This window comes from Entelurus aequoreus, linkage group LG11 (genome assembly GCF_033978785.1).
Source record: "Entelurus aequoreus isolate RoL-2023_Sb linkage group LG11, RoL_Eaeq_v1.1, whole genome shotgun sequence".
Lineage (NCBI taxonomy): Eukaryota > Metazoa > Chordata > Actinopteri > Syngnathiformes > Syngnathidae > Entelurus > Entelurus aequoreus.
Genome location: NC_084741.1, coordinates 73605623 through 73633566, shown reverse-complemented (window position 1 = coordinate 73633566; position 27944 = coordinate 73605623). Strand labels below are relative to the sequence as shown.

The following is a 27944-nucleotide window of genomic DNA, read 5'->3' as shown; positions in this document are numbered from 1 at the left end:
AAATATATACCGCTTTCTAAAATATACCAGTATTTAGTGTAATACCGGTATACCACCCAGCCCTAGAATGAAGCGATCGTACACCGACAAATTTGTCTCAATCTAAAGGTTTGCAAACCGAAAAGTTCGCAAATAGAGGGGTTTGTAAATATATACCGCTTTCTAAAATATACGGTATACCAACCAACCCTAGAATGAAGCGATAATATACGGAGAAATTTGTCTCAATCCAAAGATTTGCCAACCGAAAAGTTTGTAAATATATACCGCTTTCTAAAATATACCAGTATTTAGTTTAATACCGGTATACCACCCAGCCCTAGTATGAAGCGATCGTACACCGACAAATGTGTCTCAATCTAAAGGTTTGCAAACCGAAAAGTTCGTAAATTGAGGGGTTTGTAAATATATACCGCTTTCTAAAATATACCGTGTATTGAGTATAATACCGGTATAACACCCAACCCTAGAAGGAAGCGATCGTATACCGACAAATTTGTCTCAATGTAAAGGTTTGCAAACCAAAACGTTTGTAAAAGTTTGGGACAGCGTGGCGAAGTTGGTAGAGTGGCCGTGCCAGCAATCGGAGGGTTGCTTGTTACTGGGGTTCAATCCCCACCTTTTACCATCCTAGTCACGTCCGTTGTGTCCTTGGGCAAGACACTTCACCCTTGCTCCTGATGGATGCTGGTTAGCGCCTTGCATGGCAGCTCCCTCCATCAGTGTGTGAATGTGTGTGTGAATGTGTGTGTGAATGTGTGTGTGAATGTGTGTGTGAATGTGTGTGTGAATGGAAATACTGTCAAAGCGCTTTGAGTACCTTGAAGGTAGAAAAGCGCTATACAAGTATAACCCATTTATCATTTATAAATATATACCGCTTTCTAAAATATACCAGTATTTAGTGTAATACCGGTTTACCACCCAGCCTTAGAATGAAGCGATCGTACACGGATAAATTTGTCTCAATCTAAAGGTTTGCAAACCGTAAAGTTCGCAAATAGCGGGGTTTGTAAATCGAGGTTCCACTGTCGTTGTATGGCATCTGTGGTTTGCTAAGATATTCTGCGATGTGTTATCCAACATGTCCGTCTTTTATTGATTTTCTCAGCAGAATTGCAGTTTTTAGCTAAGAGCTCCAGTTTTGTGTGTAATTATTCTTGCACAAAAAATGTTTCGGCACTGCGTTGTCAGTTGGCAGCCGCATTCTTCTGGACTTTATTTAGGATCCCCGCGATCAGGTCCTCAACTTGCTCGTAGTCTTCTGCCGTGTGCTCTGGTGACTCTGCGAAGAGAACAACACTGTAACACTGCACAATATCGGTAACCCTAAGAGGATAGGTTGTCCTCACCTTCAACCAGAGTGCCCTGCTTTGAGTAAGTGTTGGGCAGTGCCCTTGCAGGCAGGGTCTGAGCTGCCGAGTACCTGCGCGGTGTGGCTGGCAGCTGTTTGTCTGCGATAGTTGGTCGGAAAGCCTAAGAGGAAGTGAAATGTGTGTGATTATGAATGCAGTGTTAGCCACAACAGCATGTGGAAGGGATGTGTCTGGTTCTCATGGTGAGACATACTTACTGGTGGCGGCAGTGAAAAGCTTTTGCTTCTTAAGGTCAAGCTACCAAACTTTTTGCTTGGCGTGCTTTGAGTCGCTTTCGGCGGCCTTGTGGTCAAGTCAGACAGACTTCCTTTTGGGGGTCTGGGCGGAGGTCTTGCACTCGTCATGCTCTCTTTATGGAACTGGTATAAGAACCTGTCCGTCACCTCGGTAACACTCTCCACGCGGCACTCGGGGGTCTGGTCTGCGGCCCACGGGAGGGCGTGCTGGGTTTTACAGACGGACATGGATATCCTCTGGACGGGGATCTCAAAGCAGAGCTCCGGCTTGTGCAACAAGCTCGCCAATATGGTGGGCTCCAGCGTGGCCCCCTCTATGCGGAGACAGTTAAAGCCCACAAGAGGGTCGGCCACCAGCTCCGGATCCCGACTCACGGCTTTAACATCCAGCGGCAACTTGAACAACCTGTCCAAGTCTTGCAGTTTGTACTTTTTGTTGTCGCTGAGTACCTCCACAAAGTGTCCTTGCATGTACAAAGGCAGGAAAACTTCATCGTCCTCATCTGCTTCATCCACATCTTGGAGGCGCCTGCAAACGAGAGCTTCCACCGACCGCCTCTCAGTTTGTCCGCATGGAAGCTGGACTTCTTGACAGCCAACCACCTCCAGCTGCTCCCCGACATTGAGCCCAGGAAGTCCTTCCTCCTCAACTTCCTCACAGTTCCTCGTGACCAACAGCCTCAACCCTGATGTTTGTGAAGAGCTGGCCGCGTGGATCTCGTAGGCAGAATCGAACCCTCTGGGACGCCTACGGAATTGTCCACCGTACTGTTTCGAGACCAGAAAGTACTGCTGCGACTTTTGGCTTTTCACGCTGGACATCATGAACATTGCTGAGGTTCTCTTTCTGTGGAAAATCAACAGAGTCTCCTTCTGGAGAAGCCGCAGCCATTCGCAATTCAACATAGGAAGCTTCTCTGGCCCCTCCAGGACCTCCACGACGACCGGGAAGGATTCTTCAGGCTGGGAATGGACTTCCGTGAGACTGAGAGGGGAGACAAAGTTGACCTCCTTGCACACGTCGGTGATGTCCACCACGTCCACCTCTAAGCTGGACGAGAACCTCAGCACGTTCTTCCTCACTGTGCACAGGATGGGAGGAAAACCAAGGATGAAAGATTCGTAGATGAGGAACGTTACAGTGAAGGACTTGAGAGGCAGTGATGGACGTATCTTTTTTCGCTCTGACCGTAACTTAGGTACAAGCTGGCTCATTGGATTCCACACTCTCTCCTTTTTCTATTGTAGATCACAGATTTGTCTTTTAAACCACCTCAGATACTATATCCTCTTGAAAATGAGAGTCGAGAACGCGAAATGGACATTCACAGTGACTGAACATGTAAATACACGATTAATAATATTCAGCTTTGCGAAGCTAAAAAAATAGAAGCTAACCTAGCAACGTAGCCAACGTGATAGCATAGCAGTCTCAAATGCAGATAGAAACTAAATAAATAAAAAACCTGACTGGATGGATAGACAGAAGATCAAAAATACTATTAAACCATGAACATGTAAATACACGATTAATAATATTCAGCTTTTCGAAGCTAAAAAAATAGAAGCTAACCTAACTATGTAGCCAACGTGATAGCATAGAAGTCTCAAATGCAGATAGAAACTAAATTTAAAAAACCCTGACTGGATGGATAGACAGAAGATCAAAAATACTATTAAACCATGAACATGTAAATACACGATTAATAATATTCAGCTTTTCGAAGCTAAAAAAAATAGAAGCTAACCTAGCTACGTAGCCAACGTGATGGCATCAGTCTCAAATGCAGATAGAAACTAAATTTAAAAAAACCCTGACTGGATGGATAGACAGAAGATCAACAATACTATTAAACCATGAACATGTAAATACACGATTAATAATATTCAGCTTGGCAAAGCTAAAAAAACAGAAGCTAACTTAGATGCGGCGGCGGGCTTACTCACTGTAGTGCGTCTGCTATCCTGCTCAAAACACCACACAACCTCCTGGTGTTGGTGTTGCTGTAGTCCGCCGCTCCACCGATCCCACCTACAACTTTCTTATTTGCAGCCTCCATTGTCCATTAAACAAATTGCAAAAGATTCACCAACACAGATGTCCAGAATACTGTGGGATTTTGTCGAAGAAAACAAGTATTTGAATTGGGTCCAAACACTACCCTTGACCTCGTGACGTCACGCACATACGTCATCATACCGCAACGTTTTCAAGCGGAAGTTTCCTGGGAAGTTTAAAATGTCACTTTATAAGTTAACCCGGCCGTATTGGCATGTGTTGCAATGTTAAGATTTCATCATTGATATATAAACTATCAGACTGCGTGGCCGGTAATAGTGGGTTTCAGTAGGCCTTTAAGGTAAGGGATTGGGGATGCAAGGATTACCGTTATAATGATGAAAAAGGCCATAAAATTACGTATTATCACTCGAAATTATCGTAAAACCGTGACCGATTACCTCACTCTGAAAAACTCCCTGTGATACCGCTCATTTTCTCGAGAAGCAGCTAGCATGTTAATTGCTAGCTTGCTTAAATGCTAACATAGTCCTCGCCATTGCCGGGTCTGAATTGGCTGTCAAAGTGTACCAACACGTCATCATCCTTCTACTCATCATCATTCATCGGCGGTCACTCGAACGAGTATGACGATCCTCCTAGTAGGGGGTGTATCCCTTTATGGAGGATGCCTGTGCGTGACTTAGTTTAACGTGGGGAGACTGGTGCACTGACAGTCACCACACCATCCTTGACAGAATCGAGTCAGGGTCCATTGGCATGGAGTCCAAGACGACTGGGGACCCTTTTCTGCTGCAGCCTTCTTCCGCCATCGCAGCCGTTGTGGTAATTCTTAAATCTACTGTCTTCCGCCTGCTCCACCATTGAGGTCTTCACCGTATCCCTGGCTAGGGGGCAGTCAGGTACTAGGCCAAGGGCAACCTGGGGTAACAGTAGTAAAGGGGTTAACCTCCTAGTTAACCTCCTAGTGCCCCAAGACCCCATAGAGGAGCCTCCACTGCTGGATGCACTTTAACGTCACGCCCAGGACACTTCCTTCTACTATCCAGGTGAGAGGCATGATTTATGATCTACAAACCCCGTTTCCATCTGAGTTGGGAAATGGTGTTAGATGTAAATATAAACGGAATACAATGATTTGCAAATCCTTTTCAAGCCATATTCAGTTGAATATGCTACAAAGACAACATATTTCATGTTCAAACTCATAAACTTTTTTATTTTTTTTGCAAATAATAATTAACTTAGAATTTCATGGCTGCAACACGTGCTAAAGTAGTTGGGAAAGGGCATGTTCACCACTGTGTTACATGGCCTTTCCTTTGAACAACACTCAGTAAAGGTTTGGGAAGTGAGGAGACACATTTTTGAAGTGGAATTCTTTCCCATTCTTGCTTGATGTACAGCTTAAGTTGTTCAACAGTCCGGGGGTCTCCCTTCTCACATTGCAGGTGCCACACATTTTCAATGGGAGACAGGTCTGGACTACAGGCAGGCCAGTCTAGTACCCGCACTCTTTTACTATGAAGCCACGTTGATGTAACACGTGGCTTGGCATTGTCTTGCTGAAATAAGCAGGGGCGTCCATGGTAACGTTGCTTGTATGGCAACATATGTTGCTCCAAAAGCTGTATGTACCTTTCAGCATTAATGGTGCCTTCACAGATGTGTAAGTTACCCATGTCTTGGCCACTAATACACCCCCATACCATCACACATGCTGACTTTTACACTTTGCGCCTATAACAATCCAGATGGTTCTTTTCCTCTTTGGTCCGGAGGACACGACGTCCACAGTTTCCAAAAACAATTTGAAATTTGGACTCGTTAAACCACAGAACACTTTTCCACTTTGTATCATCTTAGATGAGCTCAGGCCCAGCGAAGCAGACTGCGTTTCTGGGTGTTGTTGATAAACGGTTTTCACCTTGCATAGGAGAGTTTTAACTTGCACTTACAGATGTAGCGACCAACTGTAGTTACTGACAGTGGGTTTCTGAAGTGTTCCTGAGCCCATGTGGTGATATCCTTTACACACTGATGTCACTTGTTGATGCAGTACAGCCTGAGGGATGGAAGGTCACGGGCTTAGCTGCTTACCTGCAGTGATTTCTCCACATTCTCTGAACCCTTTGATGATATTACGGAGCGTAGATGGTGAAATCCCTCAATTCCTTGCAATAGCTGCTTGAGAAAGGTTGTTCTTAAACTGTTCAACAATTTGTTCACACATTTGTTGACAAAGTGGTGACCCTCGCCCCATCCTTGTTTGTGAATGACTGAGCATTTCATGGAATCTACTTTTATAGCCAATCATGGCACCCACCTGTTCCCAATTAGCCTGTTCACCTGTGGGATGTTCCAAATAAGTGTTTGATGAGCATTCCTCAACTTTATCAGTATTTATTGCCACCTTTCCCAACTTCTTTGTCACGTGTTGCTGCCATCAAATTATAAAGTTAATGATTATTTGCAACAAAAAAAAATGTTTATGAGTTTGAACATGAAATATGTTGTCTTTGTAGCATATTCAACTGAATATGGCTTGAAAAGGATTTGCAAATCATTGTATTCCGTTTATATTTACATCTAACACCATTTCCCAACTCATATGGAAACGGGGTTTGTACAATAAACTTCCAGGGAGCAAAGGAAGGAAGGAAGGAAACATCTCGCCAGTCGATCATGTTGAAATTGTACACAGGCTTGTGATCACCGCGCCGCTATAAATAGTTTGTCTGCGTTAGCACTTATAATAACAATATCGCTAATACTTGGTTAATATTCAAGTCACGAAATGTAAATAGAGTATTGTTATTGATTGGGTTTTGTGGTCGGATTATAGGACCTCCCTTTGACTACGCTTTAAGTGGACTTTTATTTACGAGTTAGAATGCATTAAAAAAAACATACATGCGTCGTCATGTCTTTCATTAAGATTGTGAACCACAGGCAACATTTTTAAAAAAAAGTGCAGTTCCCCTTTAATGGTACTTGCACTACAACTGTAGTTAGTGTGTGTTTACTTGCACTACAACTGTAGTTAGTGTGTTTACTTGCACTACAACTGTAGTTAGTGTGTGTTTACTTGCACTACAACTGTAGTTAGTGTGTGTTTACTTGCACTACAACTGTAGTTAGTGTGTTTACTTGCACTACAACTGTAGTTAGTGTGTGTTTACTTGCACTACAACTGTAGTTAGTGTGTGTTTACTTGCACTACAACTGTAGTTAGTGTGTGTTTACTTGCACTACAACTGTAGTTAGTGTGTTTACTTGCACTACAACTGTAGTTAGTGTGTGTTTACTTGCACTACAACTGTAGTTAGTGTGTGTTTACTTGCACTACAACTGTAGTTAGTGTGTGTTTACTTGCACTACAACTGTAGTTAGTGTGTGTTTACTTGCACCACAACTGTAGTTAGTGTGTGTTTACTTGCACTACAACTGTAGTTAGTGTGTGTTTACTTGCACTACAACTGTAGTTAGTGTGTGTTTACTTGCACTACAACTGTAGTTAGTGTGTGTTTACTTGCACTACAACTGTAGTTAGTGTGTGTTTACTTGCACTACAACTGTAGTTAGTGTGTGTTTACTTGCACCACAACTGTAGTTAGTGTGTGTTTACTTGCACTACAACTGTAGTTAGTGTGTGTTTACTTGCACCACAACTGTAGTTAGTGTGTGTTTACTTGCACTACAACTGTAGTTAGTGTGTGTTTACTTGCACTACAACTGTAGTTAGTGTGTGTTTACTTGCACTACAACTGTAGTTAGTGTGTGTTTACTTGCACTACAACTGTAGTTAGTGTGTGTTTACTTGCACTACAACTGTAGTTAGTGTGTGTTTACTTGCACTACAACTGTAGTTAGTGTGTGTTTACTTGCACTACAACTGTAGTTAGTGTGTGTTTACTTGCACTACAACTGTAGTTAGTGTGTGTTTACTTGCACTACAACTGTAGTTAGTGTGTGTTTACTTGCACTACAACTGTAGTTAGTGTGTGTTTACTTGCACCACAACTGTAGTTAGTGTGTGTTTACTTGCACTACAACTGTAGTTAGTGTGTGTTTACTTGCACTACAACTGTAGTTAGTGTGTGTTTACTTGCACTACAACTGTAGTTAGTGTGTGTTTACTTGCACTACAACTGTAGTTAGTGTGTGTTTGAGAGAGACACAAACAGACAATACTACAGCATGTACTGCAAAACAAATGCACATTTTACAATCACTCGGGACATTATTACAAGGCTTATGTTGGCATATGCGCAGCTACATAAAAAACACTTACTCACTAAAATTACCGAAATTTGTTTTTTTTTAGGAAGTGTAATTCTTCGAAGCCGACACAGATGACAGCACATGATATGTCGGCGGTTCCTGCCTCAGCTTTACACTCATATATGCATTCGAGTTCAAAGTTAAAGTACCAATGATTGTCACACACACACACACACTAGTGTGGTGAAATTTGTCCTCTGCATTTGACCCATCCCCTTGTTCACCCCCCGCCCCTAGGAGGTGAGGGGAGCAGTGAGCAGCAGCGGTGCCCGCGCCCGGGAATCATTTTTTGGTGATTTAACCCCCAATTCCAACCCTTGATGCTGAGTGCCAAGCAGGGAGGTAATGGCTCCCGTTTTTATAGTCTTTGGTATGACTCGGCCGGGGTTTGAACTCACGACCTACCGATCTCAGGGCGGACACTCTGACCAATAGGCCACAGCGTACAGGCATTGACACCTTGACAACCATTTTTAGGTAACCATCCACGGGTAAGGTAAAAGAGCATGTGTGGTCAAAATTAAAGGTGGTAATTAGGGATGTTCGATAATATTTATTATCTGTATCGTTTTTTTTTTTGGTTTTTTTTAATTAAATCAACATAAAAAACACAAGATACACTTACAATTAGTGCACCAACCCAAAAAACCTCCCTCCCCCCATTTCTTTCCGTTATCAATATTCTGCTTCCTACATTATATATCAATATATATCAATACAGTCTGCAAGGGATACAGTCCGTAAGCACACATGATTGTGCGTGCTGCTGCTCCACTAATAGTACTAACCTTTAACAGTTAATTGTACTCATTTTCATTCATTACTTGTTTCTATGTAACTGTTTTTAAATTGTTTTACTTTCTTTTTTATTCAAGAAAATGTTTTTAATTTAGTTATCTTATTTTATTTTATTTTTTAAAAGTACCTTATCTTCACCATACCTGGTTGTCCAAATTAGGCATAATAATGTGTTAATTCCACGACTGCATATATCGGTTGATATCGGTATCGGTTGATATCGGTAATTAAAGAGTTGGACAATATCGGAATTTCGGATATCGGCAAAAAGCCATTATCGGACATCCCTAGTGGTAATAAATCTGCACGATTATTACGATTTTGTTCTGATGAATTGCATGAACTCTTGAACTTTGACAGCCCATAAAATGATATAAATTAGAATAACTCAATGTAACGGAGTAAAAGTAATCAGTGTTTCCCATAAACTGCCAAGATACCTGTGGTGGTGGGGGCGTGGCTATGGGCGTGGTCACCATGACATCATTAGATATCGTAATTTGTATAATTTACTACAATGATATGATTTTCTCTAAAAAGGCTCAAAAAATGTATATTTACTAATTAATAATAACAGTTTTGTTTTAAACGTCCATCCATCCATTTTACAATATAATTACAACACTTTATGTACATATTTATATACAGATTTGAACAATAAGTTATTCACTGAAATATATTTATTAATTGTGGTTCTTAGAAAAAATATATCTTATAAAAGCTAAAATGTCTCTTAAAGCTCTGCCCCTTTAATTAGTGCATACTTTATAATTTAACTTTAGCCTACTACTACAAGCATATTATTTACCAGCAACATAAAGTGAAACAGAGGCAGAGGTGTCCTGCCACAGTCAGTAACAAATAAACAGAAAACAGTAGTGGTCATATACAAATAAGGCAACAAGAGAAGTATCCTACACTTCTCTTTTGTAGATGCTGATATGGGCATCTACATCAACTATATGATTTGCCTGAGAAGCTGGACAGGCCAAAAAAAAAAAAAAAAATTTTTTTTTTTTTTTTTTTAAATTTGTGGTGGACGTAATTCTTTCGTGGCGGGCCGCCACAAATAAATGAATGTGTGGGAAACACTGGTAATGTTTTTCCTTCACAAAAATAATCAACTACTGTAAAAGTACAAACTATGTTGTATTAAAAACTACTCTGACAAGTACAATTTATCCAAAAAGTGATTCATGTAGAGCGTTACTACCCACCTCAGCTACTAGTACCTTGGACACGGCACTTTTTCAAAACGTTGCCTTTCCTTCACAATCCTTGCGTTAAGACATGCATATGTTTTTCTTTTTTATGCATTCTAATTATTAAATGTTAGCAAAAGTCATCTAACAATGGAAGTAATTAGATTCGCTCTATTCCGCCTAAAAAGGCCTCTTAAAAAAAGCTCCAACCTTTTTATATACGCACTGTAAGTACATATGTAATGTAGTATCAGGCACATTCATAATAACATGTAATATTGACTTATTTTGCTCATTTTTGTGCATTAATTTCACAGAGGCATCACAACCTTCGCCGTTTCCTTCCACAACAACAACACGACTAAACATGGCAGACTTAATGAGAGACGACAACTACTAATTTGGGGAAAAATGATGATCCAGAACTTGATATTTTTGTGCGTGAATATACGAAGGATGAGCTACAAGTTTTAGAAGCCGCGTGCTAAACAGATCCAGCTTTAGTGAAGCACTCTAGCACCATGTAGCATTTGCAAAGTGCTAAACAATAAATACAAACTACGAACATAATAAACAATCACTTACTGTACAGTGTCTGCATTCACTGGGATGTTTATATCTTCTCGTTTAGATGAAGAATTAATCATAGGTTTCACGCAAGTTAAAAAAACAAAAATGGTAGGTAGTTACAAGCATTTTTTTTGTGTCTCTTTCGACATCTCAATCAATTCGTCAACATAGCGGCATAAGCTAATTACCTCTCTCTCTGTGATGAATGCGCCGCTAAAAGTAGTCCCTTAAAGGCCTACTGAAATGAATTTTTTTTTATTTAAACGGGGATAGCAGATCCGTTCTATGTGTCATACTTGATCATTTCGCGATATTGCCATATTTTTGCTGAAAGGATTTAGTAGAGAACATCGGCGATAAAGTTCGCAACTTTTGGTCGCTGATAAAAAAAAGCCTTGCCTGTAGCGGAAGTAGCGTGACGTCGCAGGTTGAAAGGCTCCTCACATTTCCACATTGTTTACACCAGCAGCGAGAGCCATTCAGACCGAGAAAGCGACGATTACCCCATTAATTTGAGCCAGGATGAAAGATTTGTGGATGAGGAAACGTGAGAGTGAAGGACTAGAGTGCAGTGCAGGACGCATCTTTTTTTGCTCAATGTAGCAGCATAAGTGAGTTACCTCACTTTGTGATGAATGTGCCGCTAAAAGTAGTCCCTTAAACAACAAATACAAACTACGAACATAAAGCAATCACTTACTGCACAATGTCTGCGCTCACCGGGATGCCGACTGATGGGATGTTTATATCTTCTCGTTTAGATGAAGAATTAATCAGAAGTTTCACGCAAGTAAAAAAAAAATTGTAGGTAGTTACAAGCATTTTTTTGTGTCTTTTTCGCCATCTCTAGGTCAAAGTTGGATATCAAAGTTGACCAACTTCTCGGTTTATGTCCACATCCTTCCACTACCCAGGTGAGAGGCATGATTTATAATCTGGAATTAACTTTCACCAGTTTAGAGGCGATGCAGCAGCTTATTGGTTCAATATAGCAGCATAAGTGAGTTACCTCTCTCTGTGATGAATGCGCCGCTAAAAGTAGTCCCTTAAACAATAAATACAAACTACGAACATAAGAAAACAATCGCTTACTGCACAATGTCTGCGCTCACCGGGATGCCGACTGATGGGATGTTTATATCTTCTCGTTTAGATGAAGAATTATAAGTTTCACGCCAGTTTTAAAAAATGGTAGGTAGTTACAAGCATTTTTTCGTGTCTTTCTCACCATCTCTAGGTCTAAGTCGAATGTCAACCAACTTCTCGGTTTATGTCCACATCCTTCCACTACCCAGGTGAGAGGCATGATTTATAATCTGGAATTAACTTTCACCAGTTTAGAGGCGATGCAGCAGCTTATTGGTTCAATATGTGAATATTGAACCAATTTTACTTTTTATCCGAACCCTTTCACCGTATTTCTTTTGCACTATCTTGTTTAGCTTATGCATTGTTTATGTTCTTTGTTTGTTTTTTGTTGTTGTTGTTTTTTTTGCTCCAAGCTTTTTAACTTGTAAAGCACTTTGGTCCAGTTTAAAAAATGTTGTAAACGTGCTATATAAATAAAGTTGCCTTGCCTTGCCAATATAGCAGCATAAGATAGTTACCTCTCTCTGTGATGAATGCGCCGCTAAAAGTAGTCCCTTAAACAATAAATACAAACATAATAAAACCATCACATACTGTACAGTGTCTGCTCTCACTGGGATGCCGACTGATTGGATGTTTATATCTTCTCGTTTAGATGAAGAATTAATCATAAGTTTCACGCAAGTTTTTACTCTCTCTGTGATAAATGCGCCGCAAAAAGTAGTCCCTTAACTTTAGTGCTTATAATAACAATATTGCTAATATTTGGTTCATATTCAGGTTGCCAGATGACGGTTTTTGGATGTTTGTTATAATGAACAAAAAAATGTGTTCTGGTCTTCCAAAAAAGATTGTGAATGATAGGCTAAGTTCCTAAAAAGTGCAGTTCCCCTTTAAAAGAAACTTTAAAAAAATAATTGTATTTGATTATGCAAAAGTTCCTTTTAAGGTTGTGATTGTTTCTGATAAGACAAGCTGTAGATTGTGCTGTAAGAAAAGTGTTCTCACAGTTCATGACGCCGCACATCTGGAATACGGGACTGAGGACGAGGGTCCGCTGGCACATGGTGGTGTTGATGAAGCGGAACCTTTGACTGCGCAGACACGGCGACGCCATGATCTCCCGGAGGGTGAAGCACTCCTCGCCCTCGCACACGTAGAACTCCCCGCGCGTGGCCAGCGGCACGTACGCCTCGGCCGAGGCCTCGCTCTGGCCTCGGACTTGGCACCTGCACCGGTCGTCTTCCACGGACAGCAGGGTCAAGACCGCGCCCTCCCCCAGCGTGACCTCCCCCAGGGCCACTTTGGAGCGGCTGGTGAAGGTGACGGGGAGGGAGGACTGTAAGTCCACCGGCCTCAGCTTGACCAGCTCCTCCATGGTGCTGTAGGGCCGCACCTCAGGAACGATCTTAAACAAGCCTGGGGAGAAAAGAAAGTGTTCTAAGGCCGCATTTATTAACCATAGGGTTAAAATGTTTCTCAGCTGTGGTCCGTATGGGCCGCAGCGGTCCTCAATTGTAATACCCTTTTCCACCACTTGTGGCGGTAATGACAATCTCAAACAACCAGAAGAAGTCTGGAGCTAAAGTCGTAGAGAAGTTTCTTAAGCGCAAAAATTATGACTAAAGGGTTGAAGGTGTATTTTCATTTGCACTTTAATTTTAATGGGAGTTTATTTAAGAAACAAATATATTGAACAAAATAAAATATTAATACGTAATAATAATATTTTATTTTTAAAAAGCACTTTACATTGAGCAAACAACCTCAAAGTGCTACAGTGTATTAAAAAAATAATAAAAAGATAATAAAAATAAAAACTACAACAGCCAAATAGCTAGAACTAGTATGCATATATCTAAAAAAAAAAAAAAAAAAGAGGCTTTTTTTTTAAAAAGAAGGGTTTTTAAGCCTTTTTTAAAAGCATCCACAGTCTGTGGTGCCCTCAGGTGGTCAGGGAGAGCGTTCCACAGACTGGGAGCGGCGGAGCAGAAAGCCCAGACTCCCATTGTTTGTAGCTTTGTCCTCGGAGGTTGGAGGAGGTTAGCCTGTCCGGAGGTGTGGTGTGGAGGATTTGGGGGTGAGCAGTTCTTTGAGGTAGAGGGGGGCATTACCATGGAGGCACTGGTGGGTTAGTGGGGAGTCTTTGTATTCAATTTTGAGTGGAACAGGAAGCCAGTGAAGGGATTTGAGAATTGGTGTGATATGGTCGTATTTCCGCACTCTCATCAGGATCCTAGCAGCATACCATACATTTTGTTTGTACATGTATTCATTTTTATTTTAATTATTTGTTTTTTTATTGATACATTTATATTTATTTTAGCACTGTAATTATTACATAAGATTAAAATCAAGAGTAAAATGGTTAATAATTTAGTGTTATTTTTTTTAATGGGCCCTGGACCCTGTAGTGGAAAATCTGGGCCCCAAAGTCAAAAAGTTTAGAAATCTCTGCCCCAGAGCGCCACTAAAAAAATATCAGTTTCTCAGCTGTGGTCCGTATGGGCCGCAGCGGTCCTCAATTGTAATACCCTTTTCCACCACTTGTGGCAGTAATGACAATCTCAAACAAACAGAAGAAGCCTGCAGCTAAAGTCAGAGAGAAGTTTCTTAGGTGCAAAAATGATGACTAAAGGGTTGGAGGTGTATCTTCATTTGCACTTTAATTGTATTGGGAGTTTATTGAAGAAACATATATATTGAACAAAAAAAATAAGTTAATACATTTAGTTTGTATATGTATTCATTTTTATTTTTATTATTTTTTTATTTTAATTGATACATTTATATTTATTTTAGCACTGTCATTATTACATTAGATTAAAATGAAAAGTAAGATGAATAATTTAGTGTTATTTTTTTTATGGGCCCTGGACTCCTTTGGAACTGCACTTTTTCTTGGAATTTTGCCTAGCATTCACAATCCTTATGTAAGACAAGAATACATGTATTTCTTATTTTACTTCATTCAAAATATTGAAAAATATGCGATCAAAAATCCGCTTACAACGGAGCCTACGGGAGCCGCTGTATTCTGCCTATAAAACCCTTTAAAACACATCTAAACACCTCCGTTGAGGTTTTATATACATGATATAAGTATATATGTAATGTAGTAACATATACAGTATAATTAAAGCTGCAAGCAGCGATGGACGGGACCGACTGAAGGCTCATAAAATCCAAACCGGAGCAGTAATTAAAACTCTTTCATCAACTTTTAATCAGAAGGGTTCAATCTCTCTCCTGTGCTGATTTGAAGCCGACACGACAAACACGCTCAGAGGAGATAATGTTTGAAAAAATGTGACTGTTTTTACTCAACTTTTGTTTTGAAGGGGGAACTGCAAACTTCCTGTTGATTTTTACTGGGGGTTGTCAGTATGAAATCTAGGTCTAAGTGAGACCTACATAGAGGTTTTTGTTTCATGTCTCTACGACATTCCTACTGGGAGTTAGAGGCAGTTTTGTCTGTTTTCTTCCTAGGGGGCGCTAGAGCGCAATTTTGAGTTTTGGGGTTTGGTTTTTTTAAATTAGATCGCAATTTTCGCCAGTCCTGATGTGTGTTTCCAATTTGGTGAGTTTTGAAGCATGTTAAGGGGGTCAAATTGCAGCTCAAAGAGGCGGCGGTATAATAATAATAACAACTTTTGTTTTGAAGGGGGAATTGCAAACTTCCTGTTGATTTTTGCTGGGGGTTGTCAGTGTATGAAATCTAGGTCTAAGTGAGACCTACATAGAGGTTTTTGTTTCATGTCTCTACGACATTCCTACTGGGGGTTAGAGGCAGTTTTGTCTGTTTTCTTCCTAGGGGGCGCTAGAGCGCAATTTTGAGTTTTGGGGTTTGGTTTTTTGATTAGATCGCAATTTTTGCCAGTCCTGATGTGTGTGTCCAATTTGGTGAGTTTTGAAGCATGTTAAGGGGGTCAAATTGCAGCTCAAAGAGGCGGCGGTATAATAATAATAACAACTTTTGTTTTGAAGGGGGAATTGCAAACTTCCTGTTGATTTTTGCTGGGGGTTGTCAGTGTATGAAATCTAGGTCTAAGTGAGACCTACATAGAGGTTTTTGTTTCATGTCTCTACGACATTCCTACTGGGAGTTAGAGGCAGTTTTGTCTGTTTTCTTCCTAGGGGGCGCTAGAGCGCAATTTTGAGTTTTGGGGTTTGGTTTTTTTAAATTAGATCGCAATTTTCGCCAGTCCTGATGTGTGTTTCCAATTTGGTGAGTTTTGAAGCATGTTAAGGGGGTCAAATTGCAGCTCAAAGAGGCGGCGGTATAATAATAATAACAACTTTTGTTTTGAAGGGGGAATTGCAAACTTCCTGTTGATTTTTGCTGGGGGTTGTCAGTGTATGAAATCTAGGTCTAAGTGAGACCTACATAGAGGTTTTTGTTTCATGTCTCTACGACATTCCTACTGGGGGTTAGAGGCAGTTTTGTCTGTTTTCTTCCTAGGGGGCGCTAGAGCGCAATTTTGAGTTTTGGGGTTTGGTTTTTTGATTAGATCGCAATTTTTGCCAGTCCTGATGTGTGTGTCCAATTTGGTGAGTTTTGAAGCATGTTAAGGGGGTCAAATTGCAGCTCAAAGAGGCGGCGGTATAATAATAATAACAACTTTTGTTTTGAAGGGGGAATTGCAAACTTCCTGTTGATTTTTGCTGGGGGTTGTCAGTGTATGAAATCTAGGTCTAAGTGAGACCTACATAGAGGTTTTTGTTTCATGTCTCTACGACATTCCTACTGGGGGTTAGAGGCAGTTTTGTCTGTTTTCTTCCTAGGGGGCGCTAGAGCGCAATTTTGAGTTTTGGGGTTTGGTTTTTTGATTAGATCGCAATTTTTGCCAGTCCTGATGTGTGTGTCCAATTTGGTGAGTTTTGAAGCATGTTAAGGGGGTCAAATTACAGCTCAAAGAGGCGGCGGTATAATAATAAAACGCTACAAATACAATAGGGTCCTAATAACATTTAATATTTACGTATTTTGATCATTTTAAGCATTAATTATAAAAAAAAAAAGCATCACGACTAGCTTCATTTTCAGCATGACTGATTATTACTCACTGCAGACTTCATGAGAGCCAACCAAAATAATAAAACATCCCTTACTGTACAATGTCTGCTGTCATTAGGATGCCGACTGCTCGGGTGTTCATATATTCCCATTTAGATGAAGAATGACTCATTCAAAATGTACCAACTTGTGGGAATATGTTCTCATCCTTCTACTATCCAGGTGGCAGGCATGTTTCATGGTCTACAATAAACTTCCAGAGAGCGAGGAAGTAGAAATAAACACACAAGCTTGTGATGGATGTGCTGCTATAAATAGTTTGTCTGAGTTAGTGCTTATAATAACAATATCACTAATACTTGGTTAATATTCATGTCACGAAGTATTGCTGGAGCTTTTTTTTTTTTTAAACATTTTACGGACGAAATAGAGGACCTCCCATCTTCTCCGGTGTAAGTGGACTCTTATTTACGTTTATTTACGAGTTAGGATGCAAAACAAAGTATATAAAAATACATCCGTCGTCATGTCTATCATAGTGACTGGAATCAAAAGGCAAAATTCCCAAAAAAAAGTGCAGTTCCCCTTTAAAGCGCAACAATGATAACTAAAGTGGTGAAGCTGTGTTTTCATTCGGTCTTTAATTCTTTTGACAGTTTAGTTCCGGGATGTCAAAGTGGTTTTCATTGAGGGCCACATGGCAGTTAGAGCTGCCACTTGTAACAGTGAATAATGTATACATTTGCCTCTGGATTTCAGTATTAATTATATTAATTCATTTAAGTAGACTGTCCATTTTACAGTAAAAAATTAACATTTACAAAATTTTACAGTAAAATTTTGTTTGTTTTTTACAACATTTTACGGTAAATGGAAAAACAGTACCACTGTTTTTTGGAGGGGGGTTTTACGGGAAAAAGCTGGCAGTTTAGTTGCCAGAATTTTACTGTTAAATTGACGTTTTTACAACATTATATTGTGAATTGGAAAAACACTACAAGTTCAATTTTTATTCTGGCAACTTAGCTACCAGTTTTTCTACCGTAAAAACAAATGTACCATTTTTCCATTTCCAGTAATACACCGTTAAAAACAACAACCGTAGATTTTACGGTCAAAAACTGGCAGCTCAGTCAACAGAATTTTAACGCAAAAAAACAGTAGTAGTTTTTTTTTTCAATTTACAGTAATATGCTGTAAAGAGCAACGTAACATTTATTGTCGTTTTAATTCATTTGATGGGTAGTTTGCTGTAAAGTGAAGTATTTTTATTTAGAGAAAGTATGATAATATACTGTAATATTTGTTGCAATATTGGATACTATAAAGTTAAAAAGTTATGCAATTTCAAGCAGTGCATATATTTTTTCTGTCAAAATGAAAAAAATCAATTACATTTAGTGAGAAAATATGAAGTACTTTACTGACACATATTTCCAGGTGTTTGCGAGGCAGATAAAATCTGAAAAACATATATATTATAAAATATTTATTATTAAATGTATATATATTTTATTTGATTATATTCACTTTATTCTGTTTGTATTTAATAATTTGGATGTATTTTTGTTTCATTTCATTTAACACTGTAATCATTGAATAAGATTCCACTCTGGATTGAATTCAAAGTCTCCCTACTAACCCACCAGTGCCTCCATGGAAATGCCCCCCCCCCCCCCCCCCCTACCTCAAAGAACTACTCACCCCCCCCAAATCCTCCACACGACACCTCCGCTCTGGACAGGCTAACCTCCGAAGACAAAGCTACGAACAATGGGAGACCGGGCTCCCAGTCTGTGGAACGCTCTCCCTGACCACCTGAGTACACCACAGACTGTGGATGCTTTTAAAAAAGGCTTAAAAACCCTTTTTTTTTTTTTTAAACCTTTTTTGGGGGATATATGCATACTAGCTATAGCTATTTGGCTGTTCTAGTTTTTATTATTATTATTTTTTTATTATATTTTAATTTTTTTAATACACTGTAGCCCAGGGGTCACCAATCTTTTTGAAAGCAAGAGCTACTTCTTGGGTAGTGATTAATACGAAGGGCTACCAGTTTGATACACACTTCAATAAATTGCCAGAAATAGCCAATTTGCTCAATTTACCTTTAACTCTATGTTATTATTAATGTACAGCCCTTACCTTTGGGCTGGTACCGAGGGCGACTGTGTTGACCAGTTTGACGCGTGTAAATGATAGAATGTCCAGTACTGTAGAACTGTGTTTGGATATGACAATCCGTTTATTCCAGCTATCTAAATTAAATCAAATGTAAGTTATATAACATAAAGTATGCTAACTTTGAATGGCACATTGTCACAGCATTGTCACGGCAAGACACGACACGTCACGTCACAAACACGAACACGACCACGACCACGGTCGAAAACTGTTTGTCCTCCAATCGCCCTCCCATGCTCACACCTGAACCCAATTTATAGGAGACTACCATGGTAACCACACCATGGCAACAGTCCCATCCCTGTCAACACTTCCTGGTTCTTAACAGGAAGTGGGCGGAGCAATCTGCCGCAAAGGAAATTCATCATGCTGAACCCAACAATCAATTAGAGAAAATAAAAACAAAAACAATATAAACAAATAAGGAATTTTGGCTCCAACAATTAATAATTAATGATATTTACACTTGATTGAACGGTTTAAAAGAGGAGAAAACACGAAAAAAAATGACAATTAAATTTTGAAACATAGTTTATCTTCAATTTCGACTCTTTAAAATTCAAAATTCAACCGAAAAAAAGAAGAGAAAAACTAGCTAATTCGAATCTTTTTGAAAAAAAAAAAAAAAAAAATTATGGAACATCATTAGTCATTTTTCCTGATTAAGATTCATTTTAGGATTTTGAAGACATGTTTTAAATAGGTTAAAATCCAATCTGCACTTTGTTAGAATATATAACAAATTGGACCAAGCTATATTTCTAACAAATCAATCAATCAATCAATGTTTATTTATATAGCCCTAAATCACAAGTGTCTCAAAGGGCTGTACAAAGACAAATCATTATTTCTTCTAGATTTTACAAAACAAAAATTTTAAAAGAAATTCAAAAGACTTTGAAATAAGATTTAAATTTGATTCTACAGATTTTCTAGATTTGCCAGAATAATTTTTTTTGAATTTTAATCATAAGTTTGAAGAAATATTTCACAAATGTTCTTCGTCGAAAAAACAGAAGCTAAAATTAAGAATTAAATAAAAATGTATTGATTATTCTTTACAATAAAAACAATACATTTACTTGAACATTGATTTAAATTGTCAGGAAAGAAGAGGAAGGAATTTAAAAGGTAAAAAGGTATATGTGTTTAAAAATCCTAAAATCATTTTTAAGGTTGTATTTTTTCTCTAAAATTGTCTTTCTGAAAGTTATAAGAAGCAAAGTAAAAAAATTTATGAATTTATTTAAACAAGTGAAGACCAAGTCTTTAAAATATTTTCTTGGATTTTCAAATTCTATTTGAGTTTTGTCTCTCTTAGAATTAAAAATGTCGAGCAAAGCGAGACCAGCTTGCTAGTAAATAAAAAAATTTTTTAAAATAGAGGCAGCTCACTGGTAAGTGCTGCTATTTGAGCTATTTTTAGAACAGGCCAGCGGGCTACTCATCTGGTCCTTACGGGCTACCTGGTGCCCGCGGGCACCGTGTTGGTGACCCCTGTTGTAGCCCTTTGAGATTGTTTACTCAATGCAAAGTGCTTTTTACAAATAACATCTATTATTATTATTATTATTATTATTAAGGTTGAAATTTGGTGTTAACATTTACAGTAAGTTGGCCCCGAGCTCCTCTATAGTGTAAAAGTTGTGTCCAAAAGGTTAAAAGACAGGGAGCACCTGTGTGGTTGATGGGCAGCTCAAACGTCTCCTTGCTGCTGACGTCTTCGCAGGAGACGGACAAGAGTTCAAAGCCGGTGACCTTGATGACGTCCCCGGTGGAAAAGCACACCTCGTTCCCCAAGATCTCATAGATAGACTCTTAAAACAAGGACGACATGTGAGGAACTCTGACGGTGGCCCTTTTTGTCCCTCCACAAAGACCTACCTTGGAAGTACACGCCCGAGCAGACCTGCAGGATTCTGGGCAGACGAGCGCTGTCCAGTGACGCCATGTACTGCTGGAGAGGTAAGACGCCGCTGTCTGCCATGGCTGTGCGAGCTGAAGGGCAGGCTGAAGGAGAATGAAGCGTGCAGAACCGTGAACGTGAAGGTGGAGTGCCTGTCATACCAAAACCACAAAGGGAGGAAGTCCTGATGCTTCTGCACAAAGCTTGCATACACAACACACAACATAAAGTGCACGGTGAGATGCAAGCGGTGCAAAAACAAGAACACGACTAACTCATTCTGCATGTAAACACTGTAGTTAACTGTAAAATGGATACTTGTAGTTTTAGTGTGATTTGTTGTGAATTTATATTTTTTATTTTTTCAATCTATATTTTAGTTTAGTCTTTATTTGAAGGGACAATGCACACACTGCAAAAAGTCAGTGTTCAAAAACAAGGGAAAAAAATACAAAAATTAGGGGTATTTTACTTGAACTAAGCAAAATTATCTGCCAATAGAACAAGAAAATGTGGCTTGTCAAGACTTTCCAAAACAAGTCAAATTAGCTAACCTCAATAAACCCCAAAAATACCTTCAAATAAGTATATTCTCACTAATAACAAGTGCACTTTTCTTGGTAGAAAAAAAAAAAGATCTTTTTGCTCAATATGTTGAAAAATATTCTTAAATAAGTAAATGCTAGTGCCATTATCTTGACATAATGATATGCGCTCGGCATCATGATTTTTTTTTTCATGCTTGAAGTAAGAAATGATGACTTTAAAAAAGTAGTTTTATACTTGTGAGTGTTGATGACACAACAGTTGATATTCTAGTTTCAAGCATGTTTTACTCAATATAGCTCATCAAATCTCAGCTACACTGCAAAAAGTCAGTGTTCAAAAACAAGAAAAAAAAATACAAAAATGAGGGGTATTTTATTTGAACTAAGCAAAATTATCTGCCAATAGAACAAGAAAATTTGGCTTGTCAAGACTTTCCAAAACAAGTCAAATCAGCTAACTTCAATGAACCCAAAAATACCTTCAAATAAGTATATTCTCACTAATAACAAGTGCACTTTTCTTGGTAGAAAAAAAATCAATCAATCAATGTTTATTTATATAGCCCTAAATCACAAGTGTCTCAAAGGGCTGTACAAGCCACAACGACATCCTCGGTACAGAGCCCACATACGGGCAAGGAAAAACTCACCCCAGTGGGACGTCGGTGAATGACTATGAGAAACCTTGGAGAGGACCGCATATGTGGGTAACCCCCCCCCCCTCTAGGGGAGACCGAAAGCAACGGATGTCGAGTGGGTCTGACATAACATTGTGAAAGTCCAGTCCACAGTGGATCCAACACATCAGCGGGAGTCCAGTCCACAGCGGGGCCAACAGGAAACCATCCCGAGCGGAGACGGGTCAGCAGCGCAGAGATGTCCCCAACCGATGCACAGGCTAGTGGTCCACCCGGGGTCCCGGCTCTGGACAGCCAGCACTTCATCCATGGCCACCGGACCTATGCAACTCCCCCTCGCAAGGGACAGGGGAGAAGAGGAGAGAAGAAAAGAAACGGCAGATCAACTGGTCTAAAAAAGGGGGGGTCTATTTAAAGGCTAGATTATACAAATGAGTTTTAAGATGGGACTTAAATGCTTCTACTGAGGTAGCATCTCTAACTTTTACCGGGAGGGCATTCCAGAGTACTGGAGCCCGAATAGAAAACGCTCTATAGCCCGCAGACTTTTTTTTGGCTCTGGGAATCACTAATAAGCCGGAGTTCTTTGAACGCAGATTTCTTGTCGGGACATATGGTACAATACAATCGGCGAGATAGGCTGGAGCTAAACCGTGTAATATTTTATACGTAAGTAGTAAAACCTTAAAGTCGCATCTTAAGTGCACAGGAAGCCAGTGCAAGTGAGCCAGTATAGGCGTAATATGATCAAACTTTCTTGTTTTTGTCAAAAGTCTAGCAGCCGCATTTTGTACCAACTGTAATCTTTTAATGCTAGACATAGGGAGGCCCGAAAATAATACGTTACAGTAATCGAGACGAGACATAACGAACGCATGAATAATGATCTCAGCGTCGCTAGTGGACAAGATGGAACGAATTTTAGCGATATTACGGAGATGAAAGAAGGCCGTTTTAGTAACACTCTTAATGTGTGACTCAAACGAGAGAGTTGGGTCGAAGATAATACCCAGATTCTTTACCGAGTCTCCTTGTTTAATTGTTTGGTTGTCAAATGTTAAGGTGGTATTATTAAATAGATGTTGGTGTCTAGCAAAAAGAGACCTTTTTGCTCAATATGTTGAAAAATATTCTTAAATGAAGTAAATGCTAGTGCCATTATCTTGACATAATGATATGCGCTCGGCATTACATTTCTTGAAACCAGCAAACTTATACTAAAAACTAGTTTATTGTTCTTAATGGAAAGGCAACAAGGCAAGCGCTTGTTACTCTCGGGGTCTCCTAGCTGCTCAGGCAAATCATATTGTCTAAAAATGCATTTTTCCATGGATAACATGACATCATCGCGTCAAGTGCGTGCTCTTTCAGTCAATTAGTGCGCATATATACAGCCCGGCCCCCGGACAAAAAAATGTTTTATTGTAATTTTGAAGAATATATCTGAATGTGCATGAACTATTTCTGTTCAAAATTGTTTGAAATGTTAAATGTTTAAATATTAACTGTCAGTTTAATGTACTGTGCCAACTGTACTACTATATGAGTACATATTTTCTATTGTTTCATTGAAAATAAAACAGCAAAGTCCATTTGGCACACAATTGTGTCAAAATCATGATTTTTGTTTTCATGCTTGAAATAAGGAATTATTACTTTAAAAAAGTAGTTTTCTACTTGTGAGTGTTGATGACACAACAGTTGATATTCTAGTTTCAAGCATGTTTTACTCAATATAGCTCATCAAATCTCAGCAACAAGCTGTAATATCTTACTGACATCATTTAGGACCAAAACACTTAAAACAAGTAAAACAATCTAACATAAAATCTGCTTAGTGAGAAGAATGATCTTATCAGACAGAAAATAAGCAAATATCAGCCTTATTTGACATATTTAGTCTTACTTAGATTTCACTTTTTGCAGTGCAGAAACATTAAGCTCAAAGACATAAGTTTTGTACCAGATTATAGCTAAATCGCTCATTTCCATCTGCAGTCCCTGGCTGCCTAAATTAAAGGGATACAAAAATCATGCAATAAAATGATGACAATAAAATCATACTATAGCATGTCATCAAATTAAGAAAAGTCATAAAATGTCCTTTCATGGACACATACACTGCAAAAAGTGAAATGTAAGTGAGATGAAATATGTCAAATAAGGTGATATTTGCTTATTTTCTGTCTGATAAGATCATTCTTCTCACTAAGCAGATTGTATTTATTTATTTTAAAAAATCATGATGCCGAGCGCATATCATTATGTCAAGATAATGGCACTAGCATTTACTTCATTTAAGAATATTTTTCAACATATTGAGCAAAAATGTCTCTTTTTTCTACCAAGAAAAGTGCACTTGTTATTAGTGAGAATATACTTATTTGAAGCTATTTTGGGGTTCATTGAGGTTAGCTAATTTGACTTGTTTTGGAAAGTCTTGACAAGCTGAAATTTGTTGTTCTATTGGCAGATAATTTTGCTTAGTTCAAGTAAAATACCCCTCATTTTTGTATTTTTGTTTCTTGTTTTTGAACACTGACTTTTTGCAGCATACACTGCAAAAACTGAAATCTAACTAAAATGAAATATCTCAAATAAGGGTGATATTTGCTTATTTTCTGTCTGATAAGATCATTCTTCTCACTAAGCAGATTTTATGTTAGAGTGTTTTACTTGTTTTAAGTGTTTTGCTCCTAAATGATGTCAGTAAGATATTACAGCTTGTTGCTGAGATTTGATGAGCTATATTGAGTAAAACATGCTTGAAACTAGAATATCAACTGTTGTGTCATCAACACTCACAAGTAGAAAACTACTTTTTTAAAGTCATCATTTCTTACTTCAAGCATGAAGAAAAAAAAAATCATGATTTTGACACAATTGTGTCTCATAATTAAAACAGATGACAGCCAAATGGACTTTGCTGTTTTATTTTACATGAAACAATAGAAAATACGTACTCATATAGTAGTACACTTGTTATTAGTGAGAATATACTTATTTGAAGGTATTTTTGGGTTCATTGAGGTTAGCTAATGTTACTAGTTTTGGAAAGTCTTGACAAGCCGAATTTTCTTGTTCTATTGGCAGATAATTTTGCTTAGTTCAAATAAAATACCCCTCATTTTTGTATTTTTTTTTCTTGTTTTTGAACACTGACTTTTTGCAGTGTACTTAACATACAATACAACCACACCTCGTTTACATCATCACACAAAGACAATACATGCTCTTGTTCACATCTGTCATCATTTGTAAAAACAAGCATGATTTTAACAGGACACACCTTACAATTTACAACAAAAATGCTCTCATGGGTAAATATAATACACATTAAGTTGATGTGTCAAACATAGTGGCCACCTTATTGACCGTGTGAGCAGCTTTGATTGCTCCAAAGCCACTTTTTAACTTCAATTGTGAATGAATATTGATAAATTAGAGTGGCAATGATGGTACAAGTAATATTAACCACCAAAAGAAAACACATTTTTGGGTGTAATAATCGGTGATCAAATGAATTGGAAATCTCATGTAAAAAAATATACAACATAAAGTAGCTAGGAACACATCAATAATGAATAAAGCAGAACATGTTCTAGACCAAAAATCTCGCTAGTGTTACCATATCTGAGTTGTTGTGTAGAAATATGGGTAAACAACTACAAATGTGCGCTTCATTCACTAACTGTGTCACAAAAAAGATCAATTAGAATAATACATAATAGGATAGGATAGGACTTTATTGTCATTGCACAAGTACAACGGAACTTTGGTTTAAGCACAAACCCGTTCAAGATGCGACAAACAAACAGTGTACAGGGTTACAGAACAGGAACGCTGAAGGGTCGCCACAGGCGCCCCGTAAAAGATAAGAAAAAGGTAAAACGCTGGGGAAGAAGATGAGTAAAAAAATACAATCTTGACTGGGCTCCTAAGGGGGCCTAGTCTGGAGGGGGGAAAAACCTCCATGCCAAGCACACATAAACATGTTGCATTTAATCACGACAACTCGCAACAGAAGGGCGGGGAGTTGGGCCCCTGGAGGTCGACTGCTGCCATGAAGCGCTGCCAGCCGACCATCACCCCGAGGGGAAAAAAACGGTGGTGAAGGCGTGGGGTGGGGGAGGGGGGAGGGGGTGTATGTGCCCATTGTCTTGGGTGTGATGATGTAATGTTCATAGACTGGGGACGTTCTGCATGCAAGCAAAAGTTTGACTCCAGGTGTCGTTGAGGAGGGAGGGAGGTCAAAAGCGTCCATCATTGAGGTGTCCTCTGTGGTGTTTTCAGAACAGCCTGGTCCTGTTGTTCACAGCGTCAAGGCCATTCGAGGGAGTCAAATCGTAGATTAGGATGTTTGTTTTCCGCGAGCAGACAATACAATGCCTTGTCTGTTCTATTCGTCCATGCTGGCTGCTCTCATATTCAATTTTTCCTTTTCAAGCTTCTCCATGATGTGATCCATCTTGCGATTCAGTTCAGAAATGGCCACAAATAATGTGGGATACGGTCCTTTAATTCATTTTTTTTTAAAGTAAATGATACATAAAATAGCCTTTTGAGGAACATGCAAAACAAAACAACAAAAAATTAGACTGCATGGTAAGAACAATACATAATGTTGGATATAGAGAACATACAAACCCTTTCAGTTATTAAATTACAATTATTGAAATTCAACGATTTTGGTGCATTTGCAAACCGCTAAAATGATGTACAAAGCAAACTATAACCCGCTAGCCAAGAATGTACAACAATTCTTCTCAGCAAAAGAGGAGAAATATAACCTTAGAGGTTAAATCTAATTTAAAACATTTGTATGCTCGTGCAACACTTAAAACCTTTAGCATATCAGTATGTGGAATTACATTAGGGAACGGATTAACCAAATAAATCCAACAAAGCACCAATATGATTCAGTTTAAGAGAGTGTTCAAACTACAAATGTTCACAAAGTACACAGAACAAGAATTATGATGAACATATTGAACCCTATTTTTGTCCTTTTTAAAAAAAAAATGTATTGAGACAAAAATTATTTACGTATTTAATATTTGTATGTTTACTATGCCATATTATTTATTTATTATTTATTTGTTCACTGTTCTGTTACAGTATTTCCTGCATGAACAAGGAAATGGGATAAAATTGCTATGGTATGAAAAGAGCTAGGATTAAATAAGCTCAGCTTCTTCCTACTCCTTTTCGGACATGCTGCAATGAAACAACTGGAACTGTGTGATGCATTACATTGTATCCTATATGCATGATCCAAATAAACTGAACTGAACCATTCAATTCATCGCTGTGAAGCGCTTTGACTGAAAGGTACTAAATACATCTAAGCAATTATTATTATTAATAGTAATGATGAGAGAAATTGTTATTTAAAACCCTCAACAACAAAAAAAATATAATTACCTGAAATTTCCATTGTCAAAGTGCAAAATAATACAATAAAAACAATGATATATGTAAAATAATAAATGATCCTTTCGTGTGTACGCACACATCAACACACATACAGTATGAGATGAGATCAATGAGATAAGGTAAGAACAGAATAGAAACTGCTGTGGAACTAGTTACAATGCAATATGCCGTGGAAATACAATGTTAACACTTTTGTGCAAATAAGTACAGTTGCACTTGTTTTATCAAATGTGTTTATTCTGTAAAGGAATGAGTTAAATGTTTAAAATGACTGGTTAATAGTGCTATTATGAAGTGCAATGTCAGCACTATTTTTTTCCCTGCAATTTCAAATGCACTTGTTTTAATAAATAAATACAGCGTTTTAAAAGCATACACAATCTGTGTAAATATATTAGTCTGTGGTTAAAAGGACTTGAAAGGACTCGAAACTATGACTTGCAAAACAATGATTTGGTCCCACCTGTTCAGTACTATGGAAGATCTTTGCTCCTTCTCAACTCTGTGCTAATATTCTTTTCACAAAACACAACCAATAGTACGTTAATGTTAAATCTTACTTGTGAAAAGTAATCCCCCGATTCCTATTTTCAACAGTCCGCTCATTTGAGCAGGAAAACGCTGAACACCTTCTTTG

The 27944-nt window shown here is 38.6% G+C and overlaps 1 protein-coding gene across 1 annotated transcript; it reads right to left on the bottom strand.

Annotated features, from left to right (window-relative positions):
• Window positions 1–887: 887 nt before the first annotated feature.
• On the bottom strand, window positions 888–27944 carry themis2 (thymocyte selection associated family member 2). The gene is made up of 7 exons (XM_062064370.1): window positions 27868–27944; window positions 20664–20789; window positions 20456–20596; window positions 12584–12994; window positions 1574–2694; window positions 1353–1476; window positions 888–1285 (listed from the first exon to the last, which is right to left on the bottom strand). Exons 1-7 carry the CDS (start codon window positions 27911–27913, stop codon window positions 1191–1193), a joined length of 2064 nt encoding a protein of 687 aa, XP_061920354.1. The 5' UTR covers window positions 27914–27944; the 3' UTR covers window positions 888–1190.